The sequence below is a fragment of the Neltuma alba genome, unplaced genomic scaffold (assembly GCF_004799145.2).
Source record: "Neltuma alba isolate B1F8T4 unplaced genomic scaffold, ASM479914v2 tig00011430_pilon, whole genome shotgun sequence".
Lineage (NCBI taxonomy): Eukaryota > Viridiplantae > Streptophyta > Magnoliopsida > Fabales > Fabaceae > Neltuma > Neltuma alba.
In genome coordinates, this window is record NW_021636113.1 from 45714 (window position 1) to 70063 (window position 24350).

Genomic DNA, 24350 nt, shown 5'->3' on the forward strand with positions numbered 1-24350 from the left:
AACTTTTTTTTAATGAGACAAATGTCATTAACATTCACAGATCGAAGAAATTGTACAATCACTAGTTGTTATACCCTTTTTCTGTGAGATTAGCGACAAATCTAGCAAATAATATTATTTTCAGTCTTTAATATAAGATCTAATTAATTAATTTGAAAAGATTGAAATTTTTTTTTCCAAACTAATTTAACTCAATTATGAATTGATATATTATAACTTAATATATAATCTAATGATACATATAATTATTTTACAAAAATCATACAACATATGCTATAATTAAGTAATCTAGTAACTTTTTTACTTTTTTTTGAAATAGTTAATTAAGTATTGTATTAAGAAATAAATGTAGTAGTATGATTTAGCAGTGCTTGGCTCCTTTCGCTAATTCCGATGTTGTAACTTCGGTTCTATCATCACCCACGGATTGACAAAAGATAGACAGACAACATGCCAAATTTTGCAAACAAGTAGATGCCGAATAATAAGCATCAACTCAGGTAAAAAAAAAAAAAGAAAAAAGAATAATAAGCATCAACATAAATGAGTATTTACTTCTCAAATACAAACACAAACATTTAGTTTTACTTTATACTCCTCACGTCAGATCGGATTCCTTGAGTCAGACGGGGAAAAAAATAAGAAGAAGAAGAAGAAACTAACATTATAAATATTTTAGCCATTGAAATATGCGCACACACACACGTATCCATAAAAATTTACCAGGGGATGCCCCTTGTCGCAATGCCAGTGGTATAATATTAATAATCGTATTTGTATAGTAACGCAAGTTGCAAGGAACTCGCAGTTTGACTTTGAACACTACCGGCTGCTTTCTGAAACTGACATTAAATGACAGAATTTAAAGATGTTCGTCTCATTCTTCTGCCCTTTCTGACCCGAATCAACTTGGTAGCAGCGTCTAAATAATCCATTTCCGAACACACAAACTTAAAGCTCTCTCCTTCAAAGCTGCCTCAGGTATTTAAGCAGTGTTGTCCCTGAGAACTGAGAAGCTAAAAAGAAGAGAATTTGTGGACATGGCAGGAGGGTCTTTTGCAGGAGGCGGTGGTGTGGCCAAAGAGAGGGCAAATCAGTACAAAGGCAGAGTTACAACTTATGTGGTCATTGCTTGTATTGTTGCTGCCACCGGTGGTTCCCTCTTCGGCTACGATATTGGAATCTCAGGTTCCTTCTTGCTCCTTCTGAGTTCTGATTCTCAATTTTCATTGTTATTGCTTGAAGTTAAAATGGAAGGAAATTGAATTCAATATCTGATTTGCAGGTGGGGTTACTTCCATGGATGATTTCCTTGAGGATTTCTTCCCCACAGTGTACAGAAACAAGGGGCACGCACAAGAGAACAACTACTGCAAGTACAACAATCAAGGCCTTTCAGCATTCACCTCTTCTCTTTACATAGCTGGTTTAGTTGCATCTCTCATGGCTTCTCCGGTCACTAGAAAGTACGGACGGCGAGTCAGTATAATCGCCGGTGGTATCAGCTTCCTCATTGGTTCAGCTCTCAACGCCTCAGCTGTTAATCTCGCAATGCTCCTCTTGGGTCGAATCATGCTCGGTGTTGGCATTGGATTCGGAAATCAGGTATATAAATATCAGCTTCTTCTTCCTCTACACAGAATATCTTCACATTTCACACATTCTAATACAACCTTTGCTTTGAAGGCTATTCCTCTGTATTTGTCAGAGATGGCACCGACCCACCTGCGAGGAGGTCTGAACATGATGTTTCAGGTAGCGACAACGTTTGGGATTTTTACAGCAAACATGGTAAATTATGGAACACAGAAGATTAGACCATGGGGATGGAGGCTGTCTCTAGGGTTAGCAGCAGTGCCAGCTCTTTTGATGACGGTAGGAGGGATATTCCTTCCTGATACACCAAACAGCTTAATAGAACGAGGATTAAAAGAGAAAGGAAGAAAACTTCTGGAAAGAATCAGAGGGACGAAGGATGTTGAAGCAGAGTTTCAAGATATGATCGAAGCAAGCGAGTTTGCAGAGTCCGTGAAACACCCTTATCGGAACATTCTGGAAAGGAAGTACAGGCCAGAGTTGGTGATGGCCATCTTCATGCCGGCGTTTCAGATTCTGACGGGCATCAATACGATTCTGTTCTATGCTCCGGTGTTATTTCAGAGTATGGGGTTCGCCAGAGACGCGTCACTGTACTCGTCGGCGTCGACCGGTGGCGTTCTTGCTCTCTCAACCTTCATTTCGATTGCTACAGTAGATAGATTGGGAAGACGACCTTTGCTTATCGGCGGTGGGGTGCAGATGATCACGTGTCAGGTACCAATCAATGAAAATGAATATCCCTTGTTTTTTTTTTTTTGGTTGCCAACGAATATCCACTTGTTATTTGCCTGTATTTTTATTAATTAAGCTGATAGCATATAATAAAATTCTTTGTTAAAATTTCAGATATTTTAAATGTATCTTATCAATAAAATTATCTGGATTGAAGGGAGTATTTGTTTATAATTTAAATTATTATCCCATATTAATAGTATTTTTGATTTTACAAGACCTTTGCAATATATATGGAAAATAATAAGTTTTTTTAAAAATAAAGAATCAGTACATTTTTATTATTAAATATTAATTTTTTTACGTAAATATTAATGGTCACAATTTAAATTATTGACTGTTTATCATTAATATAATGAGAGACTGATATTATGATTGAATTGCATATTATCGTACTAATCAAGATTTAATAATTTTCAAAATTAAGATAATTTTTTTAAAAAAATATAAAAGTATTGAAAAGCCTGATAAAAATTTCCTTTCAATAATTTAAACATGTTTCTTTCTAATACTTCAGATAGTAATTTTCATGCCTCCTTCTAAAATATTTTCTTTAGCAAATTAAAAAAAACAAGGGAAAAGAGAAGATTCAGCCATTTTCATGCCTCCTTCAAGACTTGTTTCTTTAGCAATTGGCCAAAAAAAAAAAAAGAGGAGGAAAGAGAAGACTCAGCCAACAAAATTTTAGTCTTAATAGTCTCTTAAGGTCGCCCTGGTCGTGTGAGCCTTGGAAACACAACTCAGTTTTTGTTTGTTTTCTTGGGGCCAAACGAATGACTCAATTATCATTTTACTTTTTTTTGCAAGCAAGCAGACAAAAAAAGTAACAGACAGGGCCCGGGCCTAATTTTTTTATACTCCTTCTTATCTTTAATATAAAAACTAATTAATTAATTTAAGTAAATTAAAAAAATTAGTTAAGTTAGTTATTCGTAATAAATAAGTATTATATTTTCTAAAATATTCTTACTATCCAAGTGTATTAACTAAAACTACCATTTGATGCGATCTTTAACATATGAAATTCATATAAAGACTATTTTGAAAAAAAATTAATAAATATAAAAAACAAATTGGATTGGGTATGATCAAAATGTTAAACTATTTTTTATATTAAAGAGGGAGGAAGATAGTAAGCTATTTCCGTGAGCTGACTAGTTGTTAGGAAAATCTGATCCAGGATCATGTCTACTTACAAGTCAGTGTATCTTTTTCGTAAGATAACCAGATATCCTACAATGGGATCTGAAGTTCTCTAGAAATGGTACAATCTACAAAAGCAAAGACTCTTAGAACTGTTTGATAAGCTTTACAAGAAGATCCCGCAAATGTGCAGTTAATTGTTATTGACTCCCAGAATTTCCCATGAACAGATAATTGTGGCCATAATCCTGGGGATCAAGTTCGGGGCTGACCAACATCTGTCCAAAAGCTATTCAGTATGGGTTGTGGTTGTGATCTGTCTGTTTGTGTTGGCTTTTGGATGGTCATGGGGCCCACTTGGTTGGACAGTCCCAAGTGAGATATTTCCATTGGAGATCAGATCAGCAGGCCAGAGCATCACAGTTGCTGTAAACCTTCTGTTCACTTTCATAGTTGCTCAGGCCTTCCTTTCCCTCCTCTGTGCTATGAGGTTTGGGATCTTCCTCTTCTTTGCTGGCTGGATTTCATTAATGACTCTCTTTGTTTTCCTCTTCTTACCTGAAACTAAGGGAATCCCCATTGAAGAGATGTCACTTATGTGGAGAAGACACTGGTTCTGGAAAAAGATTCTGCCTGCAGAATCACAAGTTTAGTCCCAAGATGCTAAAATGAATACTTCCATCAGTTCCATGACTCATATGATGTAGCTTGATTTTTATTCTGTAGAATTCAGAGACAATTTCTATCTACTGTCATGTATACCAAAGTACACATTGACTTTTCACAGTAAATCTTCTTCTGGGGTGTTTGGCATTTGAGAAAAGTACTTTTAAAAAGTAGTTTTTTACAAATCGAAACAAACTCATTCACATATTTACTTCGTATATTGTAAAATCACTTTTGAAATCATGATTTGGGTTCCATTCAAACACCCCTATACTGATCAGGCACAAGAAAACATGTCATTTATGTGGAGAAGACACTAGTTCTGGAAAAAGATTCTGCCTAAAGAATCGAAACTGCATCCCCAAGATGATGGAATAAAAACTTCCATGGACTCATCTGACGCAGCTTGAAGAGTCCATTCTACAGAATTCAAATACAATTTCTCTCTACTATCATGTATACCAAAATACACATTGAGTCTTCATAGTAAATCTTCTAACAAATCCTAAAACTCAGATTATGCGCTGATCAGACAGAAGAAAGAAGGGCATGAATTTGCACCGTGTTTCAGGCAGAAACTTGACATGAATTTGCACAGCATAAAATAAAAGCTAAGGAGCAAACTAATTCTTTTATTACATCAGCGTCAAATATACATTGATATGGTATGAGTATGATGCACACACCCAAAAGAACCAGTTACAACAAATGAAGACCTAAAGAAAACAAAAGAGCACAACTCAAATTCACTACTCAAATTTGCTTCTTTCCTATGAGTCTATAAAACTGTAAGCTAGCACAAATTATAACAAAAACTAAAGAACCTGCAAGTTGACCACGTGTTCTCACTCAACAACCGAAGGAAGCTTGTTGACACCTTGTGAACAAACAACCATCAAGTCACTGATGGTCGTAGCTTCTTCCTCAGCAACCGCGGGACTGGAACCAAACTTGGAGACGGCGAAGCATGAAAAGCGGGTCCTGCATATTTCTCTACTTCCGAATCAACCTGAACGTGGTTCTGCATCGTCTCCGGGATCCGACCCGGCCGATCCGTCGATTCTAAGACCAAATCGAGATCTTTCTCGTTCTTGGCCTCCGCGCTATGCTTCTCACTGGAAGCACCGACCGCTAAGCACCCGCTATCAAAAATCAACTTCTCGCCTCGCTTGAGGATTTTGACGTCACCCTTGACAAGGTTTGGGCCCGGGGATTGATTGCAGAGGCGGCTCTGACATCGATCATGGTGCATGGCCTGAACAGCGATCGGACTTTGCAATCGCCGGCGACTATGGTAACCACAGTTACGTTGAGAACTTTTTCGTAGCGTGGCTGGTGCGGAGGCTTCACGGCGAAAGCGATGTTGAATACTCTTGGCTTGTAAACGAAAAACTTCGGTGCCCATTGACACAGAACGAAGAAAAGCTGTGGAAGATTTCTGAGCAGTACTTCTCGCCAGAGAGATCTCCCCTAAAGTTCTTGGTAAGTTCGTTATCCTGTTTATACATTAGCTGATGATTGTTGGGAGGAACATTATATTTTATTTATTATAAAATATTTTTAATTTCATATGATTGATATTTTCAATTCACATTCCTTAAATCATAGTATAATTCATTATTAATTTTAGATAATTTACGGGACATAAAATCGATAACGATTGATTTGAAGATGGGGTTCAAACTTATAAAAAATGTGATATGTGTAAACTGATTTCTTTATTTTATCTACTAAATAATAATAGAATATACTACTGATATACTACCTCCGATCCTTAATATAAGATCTTGTTTGACTTTTATTTTGGTCCTAAATATAAGACCCTAATCCACTTTGTCTCTCATATTAATGTATTTTTTTTTCCAAAGTAATCCTTATAATAATGATAGTTTTAAATAACAAACTTGATTAGCAAGGATATTTTAGGAAAAATAACACATATTCATTATAAATAACTAGCTTAACTAAATTTCTTAATCTCTTCAAATTAGTCAACTGGGTCTTATAATTATGACCAAAGGTAGCATAGTAATTTTATGAGACTAAATTAAAAATGAAATTTATATAGAGGATCAATTTTTTTTTTTGAATAACGTGTCTTTAAATTAAGCAAAACAATTACAATAGCGAATAAACTAGTTTTTGTCTTGAAAAAAAACTCATAATTAAATTACTTAGGAGATTATTTTGTTGTCAATGTGAATTGCCATTGCAATTTCTTTCTACAACGACAAGCTACTTTCAGAATTACTATCTATTTCAATATCTCAATTCACATATACGCAAAATCAAATAAAAATCTCTCGTGTCTTGATATTTTGTGTTATTTTTTCAGTCCTAAGATATATATATATATATATATATAAAGTAGGCGTATTTTGCATATTAATAAAGTAAAATTGGTGACTAGGAATAAAATGCAAGGAATATTCTGTACTATGGTGATGGGTTGGCAAAAAATGCGAGGGGAACATTTTTGGATGACAAAAAAAACGAATATAGCATGCCAAATTGATTTTCCCATATTCAGAAAGCAATATCATTTGTCTGTATATATATTTTCAAACTAGACGTTTTGTATTTACTCCTATTTTAGGTTTTAGCAAGAGTTTTTTCTCTATTGGTTTATTCAATGTTTTGATAGGAAAATGGGTTGGCTAGATTGAGAGACTACTCTCAATCTCATATATATCCTTTTTAATTTACTTCTCCGATCCTAAATATAAGACCTTTATACACACTAATATAAGGATTTTATATTTATGACCTGAAGAGTATTTTATAATTTTTTGCAATTGAATTTTCTTCTTCAAGTTATGTGCTAAAAAATTTAATTAATTATAAGATTCCTGACAAATTCTTCTTCAAATAAAACTTCCAAATATCAATTCAAATAATATAAATTCATAGGTCTTAATTATAAATAAGATATTTTAAGTTTTAAATGCAACTCTCAGCATCGATATTTATAATTCATTTTTTACCAAAAAACAAATAACTTTTATTAATTTAATTTTTTTTAGGATAAAATGTCATTCTTCTTTTATAATATTCATATATTTTGAGTAAGTAATCGTAATCTAGAATTCAACCTTAATTCAAAGGGCCTATTTTCCCTAGAAAAGCTTGCATCTTGCTAACTTTTCTTCCTAATCATTTCCCTTTCTCCCCATCCATTCCCCTCGTCACATTTCTACATGTAATTTGAATTCTTCATTACTCACCACACTTCATCTTATTTTTTTAGGGTGATTTAAAGTAAAGTACATTTAATAACATGTAGATGTTATTAAAAAAAGGTTTGATTGTGTTAATGTGTTATTAAACTTTCACTTACTAGAACAAAATGATAGTTATCTTATTAGGTGATTTAAAGTAAAATACATTTAATGACATGTAGACGTTATTAAAAAAGGTTTGATTATCTTAATGTGTTATTAAAAGGGAAAATCCCAAAAAAGTGACTGTTGAATTTTAAAATGACAAATCAGGAATTACTACAAAAATATGTTGTTATTTGCTTTGTAAGTGTATTCATTTTCTTTATAAGTGTAGTAACCAATACTGATTTGTCATTTTGAAATTCAACAGTCACTTTTTTGGGATTTTCCCTTATTAAAATTTCTTTTTTTTTTTCTTTTTTGGTTGGAAAAGAGAGCCCAAGCCCAAAAATAAAAGTCAAAGCATCAACCTGGATCAACAGGATTTAGCCTTACACAGTCCATATCCGTGATTGCATCTGCAACTCTATCACTTTCCACTAGTTTCATTAAGAGTGGAGAGACATCCTCCATGTGGCTCCAGCTATCCTATTTCACAAAACTGAGTTTTGTCATTGCATCAGCATATTAGTTTGCAGTTCTTTGAACAACATGAATCCTAACCATCCAATGTCTCACCAAGAGCTCAAAGATACCCTGGATTAAGTTGCTCAAGAAACTATCTTTAATCTCTTTCCCTTTCAATTTCTTCGCTAGCTCCTCTGAATCCACCTCAAGCACTAACCTTTTAACTCCCAAATCCCATGCAAGCTCCAGACTTCTCTTCACACACCAAGCCTTTGTTTCAAAGGCATCATAAAAACCCACCTGTTTAGCAAAACCACTAACACACTGTCCCGCATCATCACAGATTAATGCCCCACGTCCTGAAACCCCAAGATTTCCTCTACAAGAACAAAATGATATGTCCCAAATTCGGGGGTGTGAATTTATTTGGCTAAACAACAACTAAAGTAATTGGAAATTGGGGGCCTAAGTCTGTTTTAAGTTAAAGGAAATGGAATGTGCTTTTGGTATCAGCTTAATCTTTTGCCATAATGGTTAGCATTTCTTTCTTAGAGTTTGATATTATAGCTTGCACGGTTTGAATCACACTTTCATTAAAAATAGTTAGAGGAAGGAAATCATACATTTAGGTTTTAGGGTTAGAAATTGTACAAGATAAAAATAGAATATTTGTCTTTTAGAAGAAATGTGCAACAACTTTATTAAAAATGTTCAACATGTCAAATTGCAAGAAGTAGGTCATCCCAATATCCTTATGTTTCCACAGACATAGAGTTTTCAGGGACCATTTATAGAAGCAATTCCAGTCATATTACCTTAAAAGCTAACGTTGATGGTCTAAAACTAATATAATTAGGCCTCACTTTCTCTGATAAGAATGGTAATTTTCTTAACTTTGGAACTTGTGCAAAGTTTTTTGTTTGGCATATAAGCTTTAGAAAATTTGATCCCTTAAGAGACTCATATAACTCAGCTTCAATCACATCTTTAAGGGTTAATGGGATAAATTTTCAAAGAAACAACCAAAAAGGAGTGGAAGCAGCAAAATTTAATAGACACTTAACCTTTTCTAGCATGACTTTGAATAAAGGTTTGCATTGCATTACTTGTCACATATAATCAATTTCAGTCCAATTAACTATTTTTGAAATAAAAAATGAACCTGGTTTTGATACCACTTGGTAAATTGGAATGCAGTGAAAGAGAAATGAACTTGATTCTGATAACACTTAATGTAGGACGGGAAGGCAAAAAAGATAATAAAAAAAATAGAGAAGGAAAAAATAATAAGAGAGATTAGAGAGGGAGAATAAAAGCAAGAATAAGGAGAAAGATTGGACTAATAGAGAGAGAAGAGATTAGGCATGAAAAGCAAAATGATGCGCATGCTATCTATGATGCTTTAGACTTAAGAGCATAGAAGAAGTCATTTACAATTAATTTATCAAATTCAGCTTTAGAATGTTCAGAAAAGAACTTCTTATAAAAATATGTAAATGCATCCCAAAGTAATTTATTTAAATAGCACATAATCAAGGGTTGAATGTCATAAAAAATTATGAAATGTTTCATTGCTAGCTCTAAAAATCAAGCCATTATTTTTGGAAGATTTTGAGCTAAAACAAGAAGAAATTTTTTTCTTTTAAACCAATAGCAAGAAATTTTATTTAGAAACTAAATTAAAGTATTAAATATTAAATATTTTTGTCGTAGTTTGGATTTTTTTTTTGCCAATTTTTGTTACAAACGAAATTAACCCACAAAAAAGACAAAAATAGAAGCAATAACAAAATTAATGTATAATAATAAGAAATGACATAATTTAAATATAACATTAAACTATAAAGAATTTAGAGATCACAAAATTATATGAAAAATGACAACAATGAAATTCCAAAATAATGGGAGAGAGGCCACTAATTGGAGAATCTAGGGACAATTTATTTGGGTCAAACGATCAAATATTAATATTTTTTTTTTTGATAAAGTAAATGTAAAGCTCTCCATATTTATATATGATCGGCCTCTTGACAGCTGACAAGACCAGACTCTTTAGCTTTTTAAGCAATCCCACTCTTACCTTACCTGCCTAATTGTTTCCACATGCTTATCCTTTCATCCAACTTTCAATTATTTTGACTGTCTCTCTCGTCTGCCTTCCAACTACAATTCTCTTCCCCATTGCTTCACCAGCTCCTTGTACTCCTAGTTATGTGCAATATAAAATACTCAATTATAAGACTCGGTTTTAAAATTTACAAATTCTAAGGACATAGCTGAAGTTGGTTGATTTTTTTTCATTTTTCTGAATTCTACCCTTAATTAAATGCAATGATTTATGCAATTACAAGTACTCCATGCGGTTTAGTAATTTATCAGGAATTTCTACAGTAAAATTCTGAAAAGAGCCTTGTAAAAGAGAGAGAGAGAGAGAATAAATCTTATATTTTTAGAAAAAGCACCCATCTTTTAACTTCGTGTAATGTTTTATTTTAGTCTCTTTAGTTTTATATAAGTGATTTTTTTAGTCTTCTAACTCTTGCTCTATTAGTTTGGTTAACAAAAACATGTCGACGTTAACATTTTAAATGACAAATGCTAAAATATAAACTTAATTTCTTAAAATAACAATGTTAGTCAGGGTGAGATGTTTAATAAAATATTTTATAAAGTTAAAAGACCAGATTAAAATATTGTATAGAGTTAGGTTACTAAATATATACTTTTGCTTTTATTTTTATTTTAATAAGACATAGTTAACTTGGTTGATAATAGAAGTCAAGTATAAATTTTTGCATACAAAAGCAATGGTCTTTTTAAATTAGACCCCAAATGGAGAAAGAGATCAATCCAATCAACCCATCCAATTTTGCTTTTTCTTTACCGCAATCTTAAAAAGATGTGAAGTTGAAGAGCCCCAGGCCACACGGTCTCTGCTCTTCACTTTCCTCATCCTCTTTTTTCTAACGTTTGTTTGGGGAAATTTCCACTCTCTAATACTTTATGCTCCAATCATTTCGCGGGCATCTTACTTTGAGGGATTCTCCCTTTTTTTTTTTTAATATTCAATTTATACCATTTTGGATTTTATGAGGTACATCATCGTCATGTTAGTTAATAAACAAAAATAAGAATACAAGGATGGCATATTAATCTTACAAAATTGGAACATGTTATTTTTTTCCTTACTTCTCTTTACTTTTTTGATCCAAACTTTGGATCCACTCAGTATTTTGCCTTTTGATTTTTGATAAACTTTATGTTAATTCGTCAAAATTTTCCCTATTATTAAGGGACCGTAAGTAAAAGGAATACTAAGATTCATGCTGCATCAAACTTCGGATTAATGAGAAGCCACCACATTTTGCCCTTTTACAAAGTATTCGAACTATAGACTGTCTTTGAAAGAGATTGATCTTTTCCGATTTGACTGAGTCAAAGTTCTAAACTTAAGCTTTGTTGGGATGAAAAATTCATTTAGAAGTTGATTAAGAAGGCAAAATGGCAATTCCAGTGGAGGATTTTGATTGAGCAAATAAGAGATTATGTATGATGAAGGATTTGAACATCATATTTAAGCACATCTATCTCGAGGATAACGTACTATACGCTAACTAGATTGCTAGATGAGGACACGAAAAAAGGTTATTTGTTCAACTATCTTGGACATTCTACAGTTCTGGCACAACATATTATATCAGTTTCAAATTATAGATGACTCTTAAAATTTGGATAAAATCAAGGGCCTTGTGTGGTTTCCTGGAGACTGATGAAGCTGTAATGTACATTAGTAGTCACGGGATCACTGTGAAAGTCTCAGAAAGGCAACTGAATCCAATGGAAAAGCACAAAACACTGTTCCTCATAACTTCATGGAACAGACAATATTTAAAGTTATCGTCGTAACATTTGTCTGCTTATAGAAACAGTGACCGGTATTTTGGAGCATTCTCTATCTCACTTGTTTCATGAAAAGAGTCACTCACAAGATTATTCAGACTCTGAGGATGCCCTTTGAGTTGTTGTTTGCTATTGCACGTGCCATCATCATGCCTCCTTTAATGCTTTTAACTTCTGAAATAAGACTGACATACTGTTAAACCAGATATCATTAAGTTAGAGATAAGATTGAGAGTTATGAGTATCATATGCAGTGTTTATAGTTAACTGCATAAACAAAAATATCTACTTTTTTTTTTTTGGTTAAAAATTATTATGTGACGGACTGACAGGATTGCTAGCTATTCCAATTTAGCCGAAAGTGTTAATTAAAGCATCAAAACGTTAATATTTTCATACATGTAAAGGGACAAAGGCAGTTCCCATCATAATTTAAAGAGGGGGGAAAAAAAGAAAAGGAAACTCTACTTTATATCACAGTTTCACAAAGCAATGTTGTTTTTATATGTTCCCTTGCAGCCACCTGCTCCTGTCATTTCAATTGTTAAAAGCTTGGCTTGTGTATTTGTCTAAATGTACTTGGTTTTATATATTCTCCTGGCTCATCTTCTCCGTTAAGTCACCAAAAAATAAAACTTTCTGATTATACCTGTTACTGCATGTAGATCAATGCATATGGAATTTCTATTCATCTTACTTCCCTAAGCCGGAGTCATATGCTATAGTAATATTCCCTTCATATGCTTTTTGTCCCCATTAATAGTACACCATAATATTGACCTGCAAAATGAACTATAGCTTTGAAAATAATGTTTCAACAAACATGAATACAGTGAATATCACATGGTAAAAAGACTTGAAATAAATTACACTTGATTTAAGAATAAATTTTTCTGGAACTGATATTCAAACTCAGAAGCAGATGAAATTTTAGGGTGAAATCATAAAATTGCAAGTTTATAACGACTCCATGTCCTTATCACCAAGATTTACCAACCATATCCCTCGAAGTTAGAGAAATTTGATTTGGTTGATGATTTTCTGAGTCCAACGGGAAGAGAACAAGCTACAAAGCCATAAATGTTCTTCATACAAGGACATAGACAGGGACGAATTTTGATGCATGTCCCACTGATGGTTTTATTTTTCATTAAACAATATTTAAATGAGCCATGCATGAATTCCCAATTTCCCACTTATTGGATTCTTTCAAGCAAAAAAGTTAGGAAAAGATGATTTCAGATTTGAAGGCTTTATTCCCTAATGGCGAACACCATCCAAATAAAAAAACCCACCAGGGTCCCCCCAATAATATTCTTGTATCAGCTATTCATTAATAGTCATTCTCTTCTTTTAACTCCAAATTGCTCATTCATTTGGTCTCTTTTTTCTCTATTCCCCATGCATTTCCTCATCCAGCAATAACACAGCCAAATATACATATTTTTTTCACACTGACACACCATCTCCCTTTGCTAGTCCTTCCAGTGTCCCTCCCTCTTTCTCTTTCTCTTTCTCTTTCTCTTTCTCTTGGGCTCTTCAAGTTCCAATGGAGATTTTTAAATGTTTTCACTTCAGTCTCCTTCTTGCTACTTTTTCCGTTTTCTTCTTGGCAGTTTCAGCAATGGACCCTTATTCTGATGCACTCCTGAGCCTGAAATCTGAACTCGTGGAAGATGAAGACAGTTTACGTGACTGGGTGGTGGTGCCTTCGGGAGGAAACTCAACTGGGAAATCCAATGCTTGTTGTTCTTGGTCTGGAATCATGTGTGATAAAGACTCAAAAATTGTAACCTCCATAGACTTGTCCATGAAGAAACTGGGAGGTGTAATGTCAGGAAAGCAATTCAGTATCTTCACAAAGCTTGAATATCTCAACCTCAGCTACAATTTCTTCTCTGGGCAACTTCCTGTGGAAATTTTCAACCTCACCAGTCTAAGAAGCTTGGACATAAGCAGAAACAACTTTTCTGGTCACTTCCCAGGTGGGATTTCCAGCCTTAAAAATTTGCTTGTACTTGATGCCTTTAGCAACAGCTTTTCCGGGCCATTGCCTGCTGAACTTTCTGAACTTGAAAATCTCAAGGTCCTTAATCTTGCTGGGAGCTACTTCAAAGGACCAATCCCATCTGAATATGGTTCCTTTAGAAGCCTTGAGTTTATTCATCTTGCAGGTAATCTCCTCTCTGGGAAGCTACCTCCAGAACTGGGTAATCTCAAAACAGTAACCCACATGGAAATTGGCTACAATTCTTACCAGGGTTCCATTCCGTCTGAGTTAGGTAACATGAGTGAACTCAGGTATCTTGACATTGCTGGTGCAAATCTATCTGGCCCAATACCAGAGCACCTCTCCAATCTCACAAATTTGCAGTCACTTTATCTGTTCAGAAACCAGCTCACGGGATCAATTCCAAGTGAGTTTAGCAAGATCAAGTCACTCACAGATTTAGATCTTTCTGACAATCTCATCTCTGGGCCCATTCCTGAAAGCTTCTCAGAGTTGGAGAACATGAGGCTGCTAAGCCTCATGTACAACGACATGAATGGCACTGTTCCTGAAGGCATAGCACAACTTCCAAACTTAGAAACTCTTCTCATTTGGAACAACTACTTCTCTGGATCACTTCCACAGAGCTTGGGGAAGAACTCAAATCTCATGTGGGTGGATGTTTCCACAAATAATTTTATAGGCAGTATACCACCAGACATTTGTAGGAGAGGAGTACTATATAAGCTGATTTTGTTTTCAAACAGATTCTCGGGCAGCCTCTCACCATCTCTCTCAAATTGTTCTTCACTTGTTCGTCTTCGCTTGGAAGATAACCTGTTCACAGGGAATATCCCTTTGAAATTCAGACATCTTCCTGATATATCATATGTTGACCTATCCAGGAATAAATTTCTTGGTGGGATCCCCTCAGATATTTCCCAAGCTATCAAGCTTACTTATTTCAATGTCTCCAATAATCCACTATTAGGAGGCACCATCCCTGCAAAAACATGGTCTTTGCCACTTCTGCAAAACTTTTCAGCCTCCTCCTGTGGCATTTTAGGAAATCTTCCTCCATTTGAGTCTTGCAGATCAGTCTCTAGCATTGAGCTGGATAGGAACAACTTGTTTGGGACGATCTCATTTGCCGTTTCAAATTGCAAAAATCTTGAGAATATAAAATTATCCAACAATAATTTATCCGGTCCTATACCTGAGCAGCTTGCAAGCATCCCTGTTCTTGGTGTTGTAGACCTATCACACAATAACTTCAATGGTCCTATACCTGCAAAGTTTAGCACTTGTTCGAGCTTACAACTTCTTAACGTGTCTTTCAACGACATCTCTGGTTCAATTCCCAAAGGAGAGTTATTCAGATTCATGGATAACAGTGCATTTATTGGGAATCCAGAGCTATGTGGAGCACCTCTACGACCGTGTTCTGATTCAGTTGGAATATTTGGAAGTAAAGGCACATGGAAGCTTACAAGTGTAGTGCTATTGTGTGCAGGATTGCTTATATTCCTTGTCGCAGCCTTAGCTTTTGGAATTGTTTATTTCAGGCGAGGAGTTAAAAGCCAATGGAAGATGATTTCATTTGTTGGGCTCCCTCAATTCACAGCAAAAGATGTCTTGACAAGCTTCAACACCACGGAGTCAAGAGGCGTGGCAGCAACACCATCACCATCAGTTTCAAAAGCTGTTCTGCCAACGGGAATACCAGTTTTAGTGAAGAAGATCGGATGGGAAAAGAGGAACATAAAAGCAGTGTCAGAGTTTATAGCGCGACTAGGAAATGCAAGGCACAAGAATTTGATCAGATTACTTGGGTTTTGCTACAACCAGAATCTAGCTTATATTTTATATGACTACTTACCCAATGGGAACCTGGCAGAGAAAATTGGGATGAAAAGGGATTGGGCAGCAAAATTCAGAATTGTGATTGGCATTGCTAAGGGACTTTGCTTTCTTCATCATGACTGTTACCCAGCCATACCCCATGGAGACTTGAAGTCTAGCAATGTAGTATTTGATGAAAATATGGAACCCCACTTGGCAGAATTTGGCCTCAAGCATGTGTTGAATTTGAGCAAAGGTTCATCTCCTGCCACAACTTCCAGCTGGGAACCAGGTATGAAAAATAAGATCTTTTCCAATTTCCATTCCTTTTATATTGCAGTGAGCTGGTGTATCAATTTAAGTTGTCATGACAACTCATTCACACCAAAATCAAGGGATTCATGAGAAAATTTCACACAACCATGAAAGACATGAAACTTTGCTTTAAACACAGCATCAATTTATTTAGGTTAGACAATTACTCAAACACTTGCAAATCATTTCTTCAATATACTATGAAGAGAAAGCAGGCATAACTAGTGAGTATGGTCTATTTTTTGACAGCAGAATCTAATGAAGCCATGAAAGAGGAATTCTACGCCGATGTCAACAAATTTGGTGAGATGATTGTGGAGATTTTAACCAATGGAAGGCTGACAAATGCAGCAGCTAGCATACACAGCAAACCAAGAGAGGTTCTTTTGAGAGAAATTTGCGATGAAAATGATGTGAGTTCTGCCAGTTCACTGCAAGAGATAAAAATGGTTCTTGAAGTGGCTTTGCTTTGCACCAGAAGCAAGTCAACAGATCGCCCATCCATGGGAGATGCCTTGAAGCTTTTGTCAGGGTCAATGCCTCCGGAGGATCACAAATATTAAGATACAGATATTCTTAAGTAGATTTGATTGTTACACCTGCCAATGAGAAATCGACATTCAATGGAATTCACCTCTCATATGCCTAAATGTCCATTTATCATTGGCTGGATACACCAAGTCAGCTTTAAAACTTCTCACATATATATATATATATATATATATTCATTTTGAAACATAAGAAGTTTGAATGTGTGTAATTAAATGAGTTTGTAAGTTGTATAATATATATCATAATTACCTTGGTGTGCCATATTTTTATTGTGTGTTTGAAGGAGATCTTCTTGCTATTGCTGGGCTCAAAGTTGATTCTTTTAAGAATTTGTTGCGCATCCGAACGAAGCAATTCTAATTCAAAAAGGCAGAAGAAGAAGAAGAAGAAGAAGCTATACAAATGGGGTTGCGAGAATGACCTCATTACCTTCTTGCTGCTGTTAACTTCCTATTTTCTATTGAAAACAGAAGCAGGTTAGGTATTGTTTTTCTGAAAAACTGGCGGTGCTTCATTCTATAACTTTCTGCTTTTGACGAACATGAAATTCAACAACACCGAGTTTGCAGTGCTCTCTGAAATATCGTCACTTGAACGCTCATGACTAGAAAATAATATGTTCTTCTGTAAAAAGAGTTTTATATGAGATAGTGCTTTCAGTTTTTAATATAAAAGTTAGTTAAGCAATTTGAATAGATTAAAGAAATTAGTTATGTTAGTTATTTGTAATAAATGAATGTTGTATTTCTTAAAATATCCTTACTAATCAAGTATATGGGTTAAAATTATCATTATTACAAGGACTGTCTTGAGAAAAAATAGATAAATATTAGAGACAAAGTGGATAAATATTTTATATTTAAGATTAAAATAAAAGTCACATGAACTTTTATATTAAGGATCGGAGATAGTATATGTTTATCATAATTTAATTTAAAAATATATTAATAAAAATAAAATCATTTTCTTCTTATAAACATGCATATACTCTTTTCTTTTTATAATTTAATATTATTCGACCTTTTTATATCCATTGTTATTTTTTTATCTCTGTACTTAAGATGTTCAAATATAAACTATAAAAAATACACACACAAAGCTTAGCTATATTGCTCTTTTTTTTGGGTAATAAGCTATGTTACTCTTGATTTTATAATAGGGAAAACCATATTGGAGGTACTTATACTTTTTTTCAATTTTCAATTTGATACCTATGTATTTTTTGTTTTTAACTAAATCTTTATTTTTCCTCTATTAACATCATTAATCCTTATGTAGAGACTAAAAATATCAATAGAACAAAGTTATAAGAGCCAATGTTGCTAAAAAGATAAAATTAAATGTTTAATTAAAAGAAAAAAACACATAGGTACCAAATTAAAAATTGAAAGAAAGTATAGATACTTCCAATATGGTTTTCCCTTTTTTAATATTCATCTTGTTTCTTCGTGCAACGGCCGGACCCGGTCCAAGGCCCAAAAGAGTTGGCAAAAACCGAAGAAAAAAAACTAGTGACACGTCAGCCCAACAACGGAAAAGGTACGCGCCCTGTCACGTGATCTACCATCGCCCTGGCAATTTCCCGCCAGAAAGTTCCCGCCAAAATCACCCCACCCACGCCTTGCGCTCCAAATTCCCAATCTCGAGCATTCGAGCCCTTGTTTCGGGAAGAGTGGAGGGGGAGAGAGAGAGCACGGAAGATCGAAGATGTCGGGTTGGGACGAGGGAGCCGTCTACTATAGCGACCAAGCTCACTCCTGGGACGACCGCGGCGGAGACGCTCCCACCGCAGCCGCCGACAACCACACGATCCTCCAGAAATTAAAGGAGTTCATCCGAAACTTCGAGACCGATAAGAATGTGTTCCCTTACAGAGAAAGCCTTGTCCATAATCCTAAGTTTCTGGTTGTCGATGTGGAAGATCTTGATGCCTTCGATTCTGACTTGCCCGCCAAACTCCGCTCCAACCCGGCTGATTACCTTCCATTGGTATTTTATATGAAATTCTTTCGAACTTTGCAATAAAGAGGATCTCTAACTGCCCACTGAATTTTCGTTAGTTTGATTATTTTGATGTCTTTTGGTGTAGTTTGAGATGGCGGCCGCGCAGGTTTTGGTGAGTTTGAAGACGAAAGTGGCTGGGGATACTGGGGTTATGGAAGACCCGGTGACTGGTGATGTGCAGATTTTGCTCACTTCCAAGGAGGATCCTTTGTCAATGAGATCCCTCGGGGTTAGTGGCTTTGATTTTATTTTGTTGTAGGTTAACTGGATTCCTTGTACTAGAATGACACGTGATGTCTATGTTTATGAGACTTACAGTTGGAAGTGTGTTATTTTTCTTGTTCCCTGAAACTTATCGACGATGGGATGTGTCCTTAACGGGTCATCGGGTTCTGTTGGGTTAATCTGACATTTAAGTGCATAAATGATTCCGTAGGCTCAATATATATCAAAGTTGGTTAAGATAGCGGGGATTACGATTGCTGCATCGAGGACTAAGGCGAAGGCAACATATGTCACCTTAATATGTAAGAATTGCAAAAAAGGGAAGCAAGTTCCATGTCGGCCAGGACTTGGGGGGGCGATTGTCCCTCGTTCATGTGATCATATTCCTCAGGTTTATTTCACAGTTCATATACGTTGTTGGGTTTTCTTCGTTTTTCTCTTTTCTTCTTCTTCCCATTTTTATCCTTTACCTTTTTCCCTTGAAATTTGTTATAAGATACTTACTGTTATGTAGCCAGGAGAAGAACCATGCCCAATTGATCCATGGCTTGTGGTTCCTGATAAGAGCAAGTATGTTGACCAACAAACATTAAAACTACAAGAAAATCCTGAGGTAAATTATAGGAATTTGAGCATTAAAAGATTTTTTTCCTAAATGAAATGATAATCATATTGATGGATTTTATCACGGTTATTGAAGGATGTCCCAACTGGGGAGCTTCCAAGAAACATGCTTCTCTCTGTTGATCGTCATCTTGTTCAAACAGTGGTACCTGGCTCAAGATTGACAATCATAGGAATCTATAGTATATATCAAGCTTCCAATTCCTCTGCAGCGTGAGGATAATTTGACTACTGTTTATGATCCTATAATTTCTTCCTTCTTCCATAGTAAAAGTCTGAGAATTGCTCAAATGGTCTGTATGCAGCCAAAAAGGAGCTGTTGCGGTTAGACAACCCTACATCAGGGTTGTTGGAATGGAACAAGCAAATGAGGCCAGCTGTCGAGGTCCATCTGCATTTACGCAGGAGGAGGTTGGCTCCAAAACAATTAAGGATTAGCTGCATCTTCATTGATTTATACATTGTCAATTTTTCTTTGTGAACTATGCTTTCCAAATGATGCTGATACCATTAACGGAATTGTTTTGCAGATAGAAGAATTCAAAAAATTTGCTGCTGAACCTGATGCGTACAAAAACATATGCGCCAAGATTGCTCCCTCCATATTTGGTCATGATGATGTCAGAAAGGCCGTGGCTTGTCTTCTTTTTGGGGGGTCAAGAAAGGTATAATCAGTTCTGCTTTTACCTTTAGTTATCTCCATTTCGTCCATGGTTCCCTGTTAGTTAATATTATAATATATTTCTTTTTAAACAGAACTTGCCCGATGGAGTGAAGTTAAGAGGCGATATTAATGTATTACTTCTTGGGGATCCATCAACGGCAAAGTCTCAGGTTAGTGTTTTATGTTATTTCATTATGGTTGGCTTGAACCTGATGGTATGAAATGAAAAGTTTAAAGAACCCAAACCACCCAAATTATGACTGTGAAATTGGGGTATGGGGTAGGGCGGTTTGGAAACCATCTTAATTCACCTCAATCACTTTAGCTTCTAAGCATCTAATGAAGCCTTGAGTATGCCTCTCTCATTCTAGCTACTTTTATATCTGATGTTCAAGGTCTCTCTGGTGCATAGTATAGGGTTAAATTTAACTGTCTCGACTTGGGATGCTACTGTTTTGACTGTGTGAAATTTTAGCTTATCAACTAGAATGCTTAATCAATTGAGTGTTGGCATTACAACCCGTATTACTTCACAAGAGGTCCTGATATAAGACAATTGCCTTGTACAGTTTCTCAAGTTTGTTGAAAAGACTGCTCCTATTGCTGTTTATACTTCTGGAAAAGGATCATCAGCTGCAGGTCTCACAGCTTCTGTTATTCGAGATAGCAGCTCTGTATGTTGTTCACTTTCTTCATTTTTCATAGGGTAGTTTTTTTTTTCCCCCCAAAAACATTTGCTTCAGGTTACTGTTGGATATAGTCTTGGTTAATTTGTTTATGCTTTCTTGATTTGAAGAGTCTCTGATTCTTGTTTGTGATATTCAGCGAGAGTTCTATCTGGAAGGAGGGGCCATGGTCTTGGCAGATGGAGGTGTTGTCTGCATTGATGAGTTTGACAAGATGAGGCCAGAGGATAGGTATGCTAGGTTTTCTTTTGTTGTCTTTTTTCCCCACAATGCTACTCATTTCATCATGCTGGGAAATAGTATTTATATACAATTTATGTGATGTAGAGTTGCCATTCATGAAGCTATGGAACAGCAAACTATATCCATAGCAAAAGCAGGAATAACAACTGTTCTTAATTCAAGAACTTCTGTGCTTGCCGCTGCCAACCCTCCATCAGGACGTTATGATGATCTTAAGGTCTATTGCCGTATATCTTTGTCATTTTTGGAAAGGCATATTTTTGAAGTCTCAGACTAAAAATTTTCTTAAATATTCTTCCAGACTGCACAGGATAACATTGATCTGCAAACAACCATTCTGTCTAGGTTTGATTTAATCTTCATTGTGAAGGACATCAGAATGTATAGTCAAGACAAGGTAACTTCGACTATTGTGATTTGAATATTTTGGTCAATTCCTTAGCTATGAAATTCATGAACTATTAGGTGATTTTTGCAATTGTTTGGTCATTCCCTGCCTTTCTTATAATAGGAGGTGAATGATAAAGATTCCTCTTCTGATTCCTGATCTGTTTGTAATGTTCACAGATTTCAGTTTTACTCCCAAAAGAAAAAAATTGGTCACTATCACTTTATGCATAGTTTTCGTTGAAGGGATGTGATATTATATTTGTTCGTTTTGTTTTTAATCTGACCTGCAATATAAACAAATTTATCTTTTGAGCAGTGCTGGAATTTTCTGCATATTATAACAGATGACTAATATTCCCTACTATTCAAAAGCTCGAATTACTTGTTTCATGACTCTATATTCATTTATCTTGTAGCCAATGGTTGATTGATATATCTGTTTTACAGGTCATAGCTAGTCACATCATTAAGGTTCATGCATCAGCTAATACAACTACTGGTGAGAGCAGGGTTTCTAAAGAAGAGAACTGGCTCAAGAGGTATGCTGTGTCTTATAAACTCAATTCAAATATTCTTCATGAGATCCTTGGTCAAATATCCATGAGGGATGACTCGTTGGCTGTTGTTATTATAGGTACTTGCAATATTGCCGAACTGAATGTCACCCTCGTTTGTCAGAATCTGCAGCAACCTTACTACAGAACAATTATGTCAAAATCAGACAGGTTAGCTACTTATATCTTTTTTTCTTTTGGCTAGAACTGTAAGAAGTTGATTAAGCTACTGTGGCTCCTCTTATTACTGATTAGACGTGACGGCTCTCCACATGTTAATAGACAATGAGAATTACTTTGTTTTTCCTAATAGGATATGAGGAGGCAGGCAAATGAAACTGGAGAAGCTGCTGCAATACCAATTACTGTAAGGCAGCTGGAAGCTATCGTTAGATTGAGTGAGGCTCTTGCGAAAATGAAGCTGTAAGTACTATTGTCATTCCAAGTTAGATTTGATACCTGCGTTCAGCATTCTATCTGGTGACACTTCATAGAATGCTAAATGTCTATCAGATTATAGGAGGTTTACGTACTTTGCAAGAAACATGTACTGACATAAGGTTATGCATAATCTGTTTCAAATTTGATGCGCAGGCTTTAGTGATCAACTAACAGTTGAAGAACTTGTATTTTACAGTTAACATATTCAGAAATGTTTAGTAGATATAATCATTCAGCTCATTCAACTTTGATCAGTGGGTTTTTTGGAATTTCTTAGATAAAGGTATCATATGATATTTTACTTGGAACCAGGTGTCAGTAGTGTTAGCTTTGAAGATCTGCTTAGAGCTTCTGGGTTGGAAGATAGATTCATGTGATCTCTCAACGTGCTTTGCTTTATTGTTGTTGCAAATGTTTTGTTAATCGACCATCCTTTGTTCTTTGCCTTTTTTAAATGGTTTTTTCTTTGTCCTTTATTGTCGTCCATGCATATTTTTTATAATTAGTAACTTGATCATCAACTTCGATATCAGATCACATATTGCCACCGAGGAGAATGTGCAAGAGGCAATAAGGCTTTTTACTGTTTCTACAATGGATGCAGCTAAGTCTGGCATATCCCAACAAGTAAATCTTACACCAGAAATGGCAAATGAAATAAAGGTTCGTCATGTGATGCGACAATCTTCTCATTATTTATTAAAGATCTTCACTTGTTAAAGGTTAATTGTTCTCATCTTGAGCAGCAAGCCGAAACCCAGATAAAGAGAAGAATTGGGATTGGAAACCATTTATCAGAAAGAAGGTTGATTGATGATCTCGCTAGAATGGGATTGAATGACTCTATTGTAAGTATACCCTTTAGCTGAAAAGACATTTCCTCGACATTCAATAGCATCCTGATATTGGTATTTTGATTTCACCATATAAGATCCCAAGGATGCCGGTGCTTTCGTTAGTAATCACCATAGAAGTATTAAATACAATACGGGTTTCAATTTCAAAAGTGATAGTGCTCTATGGGTGGTGGACCAAATTCAAATTACAGCAGCAAGCATCATCTCTATTGTAGTCTTACATTTCTCGAGTCAAGTGTTCATGATATTATACATTGACTTTATTTGTTTCCCTTACCGTTTTGAGCTGGTTTCCTACTTATGATCAATGTTGTTTGTCTCTGACATAGTGAATTTGCATTTGACAGGTGAGAAGAGCTCTAATAATCATGCACCAGAGAGACGAAATAGAGTATAAGAGAGAGAGGCGTGTTGTATTCAGGAAAGCATAGTTGTCAAGTTTCCTCTCCTCTGGAATGTTATTGACAAGCCACTTCATATTTATGTAATAGTTTGTGATTATAGATATATCATTGTCATTAATTTTTCGACTGATCTAATCTAACAGGTAGATTTTCAACTTTGGCGGTTAGCCACTAATCCAGGCTTTAAGATAGTTCTGTTTTAGTGGTTATAGTTGGATGTGCGTGATGGACGATTTGTTAAGGAAGAAGACAAGCTTTAATTAAAGCGAAAACGAATTTGCAATTTTTCGTGTAACAGAATAAAATTGTAATTTATTTCAAGATGTTGTCAATTAATGTATTATTTGCACCATACTGGTGCTCAAATTACCAGTTAAAACACCCCCCCCCCCCAAATAAAAAAAAAGAAAATGTGGTCAGAAAGAAAACTGTCCTTTGGAGAATATGCATCCACCTCTGCATGAGAAGTGATTCTATTCCACTTCTTAACTCGGACTATAACTAAATTGCAAAAATATGGCTAGCTGTAAAAGGAAATCAAATAAAAATATTTTTATGATTTGAGATAAATTTTTCTCACATAAATATTTATGTACTCCTCCGGTCCTTATTATAAGACCCAATTTGACTTTTTATTTGGTCCTAATTATAAGACCCAATCCATTTTCTCTCTTATATTTATGTATTTTTTTCCAGAAATCCTTCTAATAATGATAGTTTTAGCCAATATA

General features: G+C 35.2%; 4 protein-coding genes across 7 annotated transcripts; 3 read left to right on the forward strand and 1 right to left on the reverse strand.

Moving 5' to 3' along the window:
* The first annotated feature begins 795 nt into the window (after positions 1–795).
* Positions 796–4347, forward strand: LOC114713540 (sugar transport protein 7). Its single transcript, XM_028898214.1, has 4 exons — positions 796–1188; positions 1286–1605; positions 1687–2313; positions 3705–4347. Exons 1-4 carry the CDS (start codon positions 1041–1043, stop codon positions 4125–4127), a joined length of 1518 nt encoding a protein of 505 aa, XP_028754047.1. The 5' UTR covers positions 796–1040; the 3' UTR covers positions 4128–4347.
* Positions 4348–4747: 400 nt separating this feature from the next.
* On the reverse strand, positions 4748–5617 carry LOC114713541 (uncharacterized). The gene has a single exon (XM_028898215.1). It carries the CDS (start codon positions 5543–5545, stop codon positions 5036–5038), a length of 510 nt encoding a protein of 169 aa, XP_028754048.1. The 5' UTR covers positions 5546–5617; the 3' UTR covers positions 4748–5035.
* A 7612-nt stretch (positions 5618–13229) lies between these two features.
* Positions 13230–16790, forward strand: LOC114713513 (leucine-rich repeat receptor-like protein kinase TDR). 4 transcript variants are annotated; one of them, XM_028898184.1, is made up of 3 exons: positions 13230–15952; positions 16056–16129; positions 16228–16307. In XM_028898184.1, the coding sequence occupies exons 1-2, from the start codon at positions 13378–13380 to the stop codon at positions 16106–16108; spliced, it is 2628 nt and encodes an 875-aa protein (XP_028754017.1). In that variant the 5' UTR covers positions 13230–13377; the 3' UTR covers positions 16109–16129; positions 16228–16307. The 4 variants fall into 4 exon arrangements, with proteins under 4 accessions (XP_028754017.1, XP_028754018.1, XP_028754015.1 ...); XM_028898185.1 differs by having other exon boundaries at positions 16225–16284; XM_028898182.1 differs by lacking the exon at positions 16056–16129 and having other exon boundaries at positions 16225–16790.
* A 1408-nt stretch (positions 16791–18198) lies between these two features.
* On the forward strand, positions 18199–23902 carry LOC114713544 (DNA replication licensing factor MCM5). The gene is made up of 18 exons (XM_028898218.1): positions 18199–18516; positions 18617–18760; positions 18968–19147; positions 19271–19369; positions 19457–19593; positions 19686–19791; positions 19911–20045; positions 20137–20214; positions 20614–20718; positions 20870–20961; positions 21058–21190; positions 21275–21370; positions 21811–21902; positions 21998–22088; positions 22231–22340; positions 22892–23021; positions 23105–23206; positions 23563–23902. Exons 1-18 carry the CDS (start codon positions 18235–18237, stop codon positions 23644–23646), a joined length of 2196 nt encoding a protein of 731 aa, XP_028754051.1. The 5' UTR covers positions 18199–18234; the 3' UTR covers positions 23647–23902.
* The last annotated feature ends 448 nt before the right edge of the window (positions 23903–24350 follow it).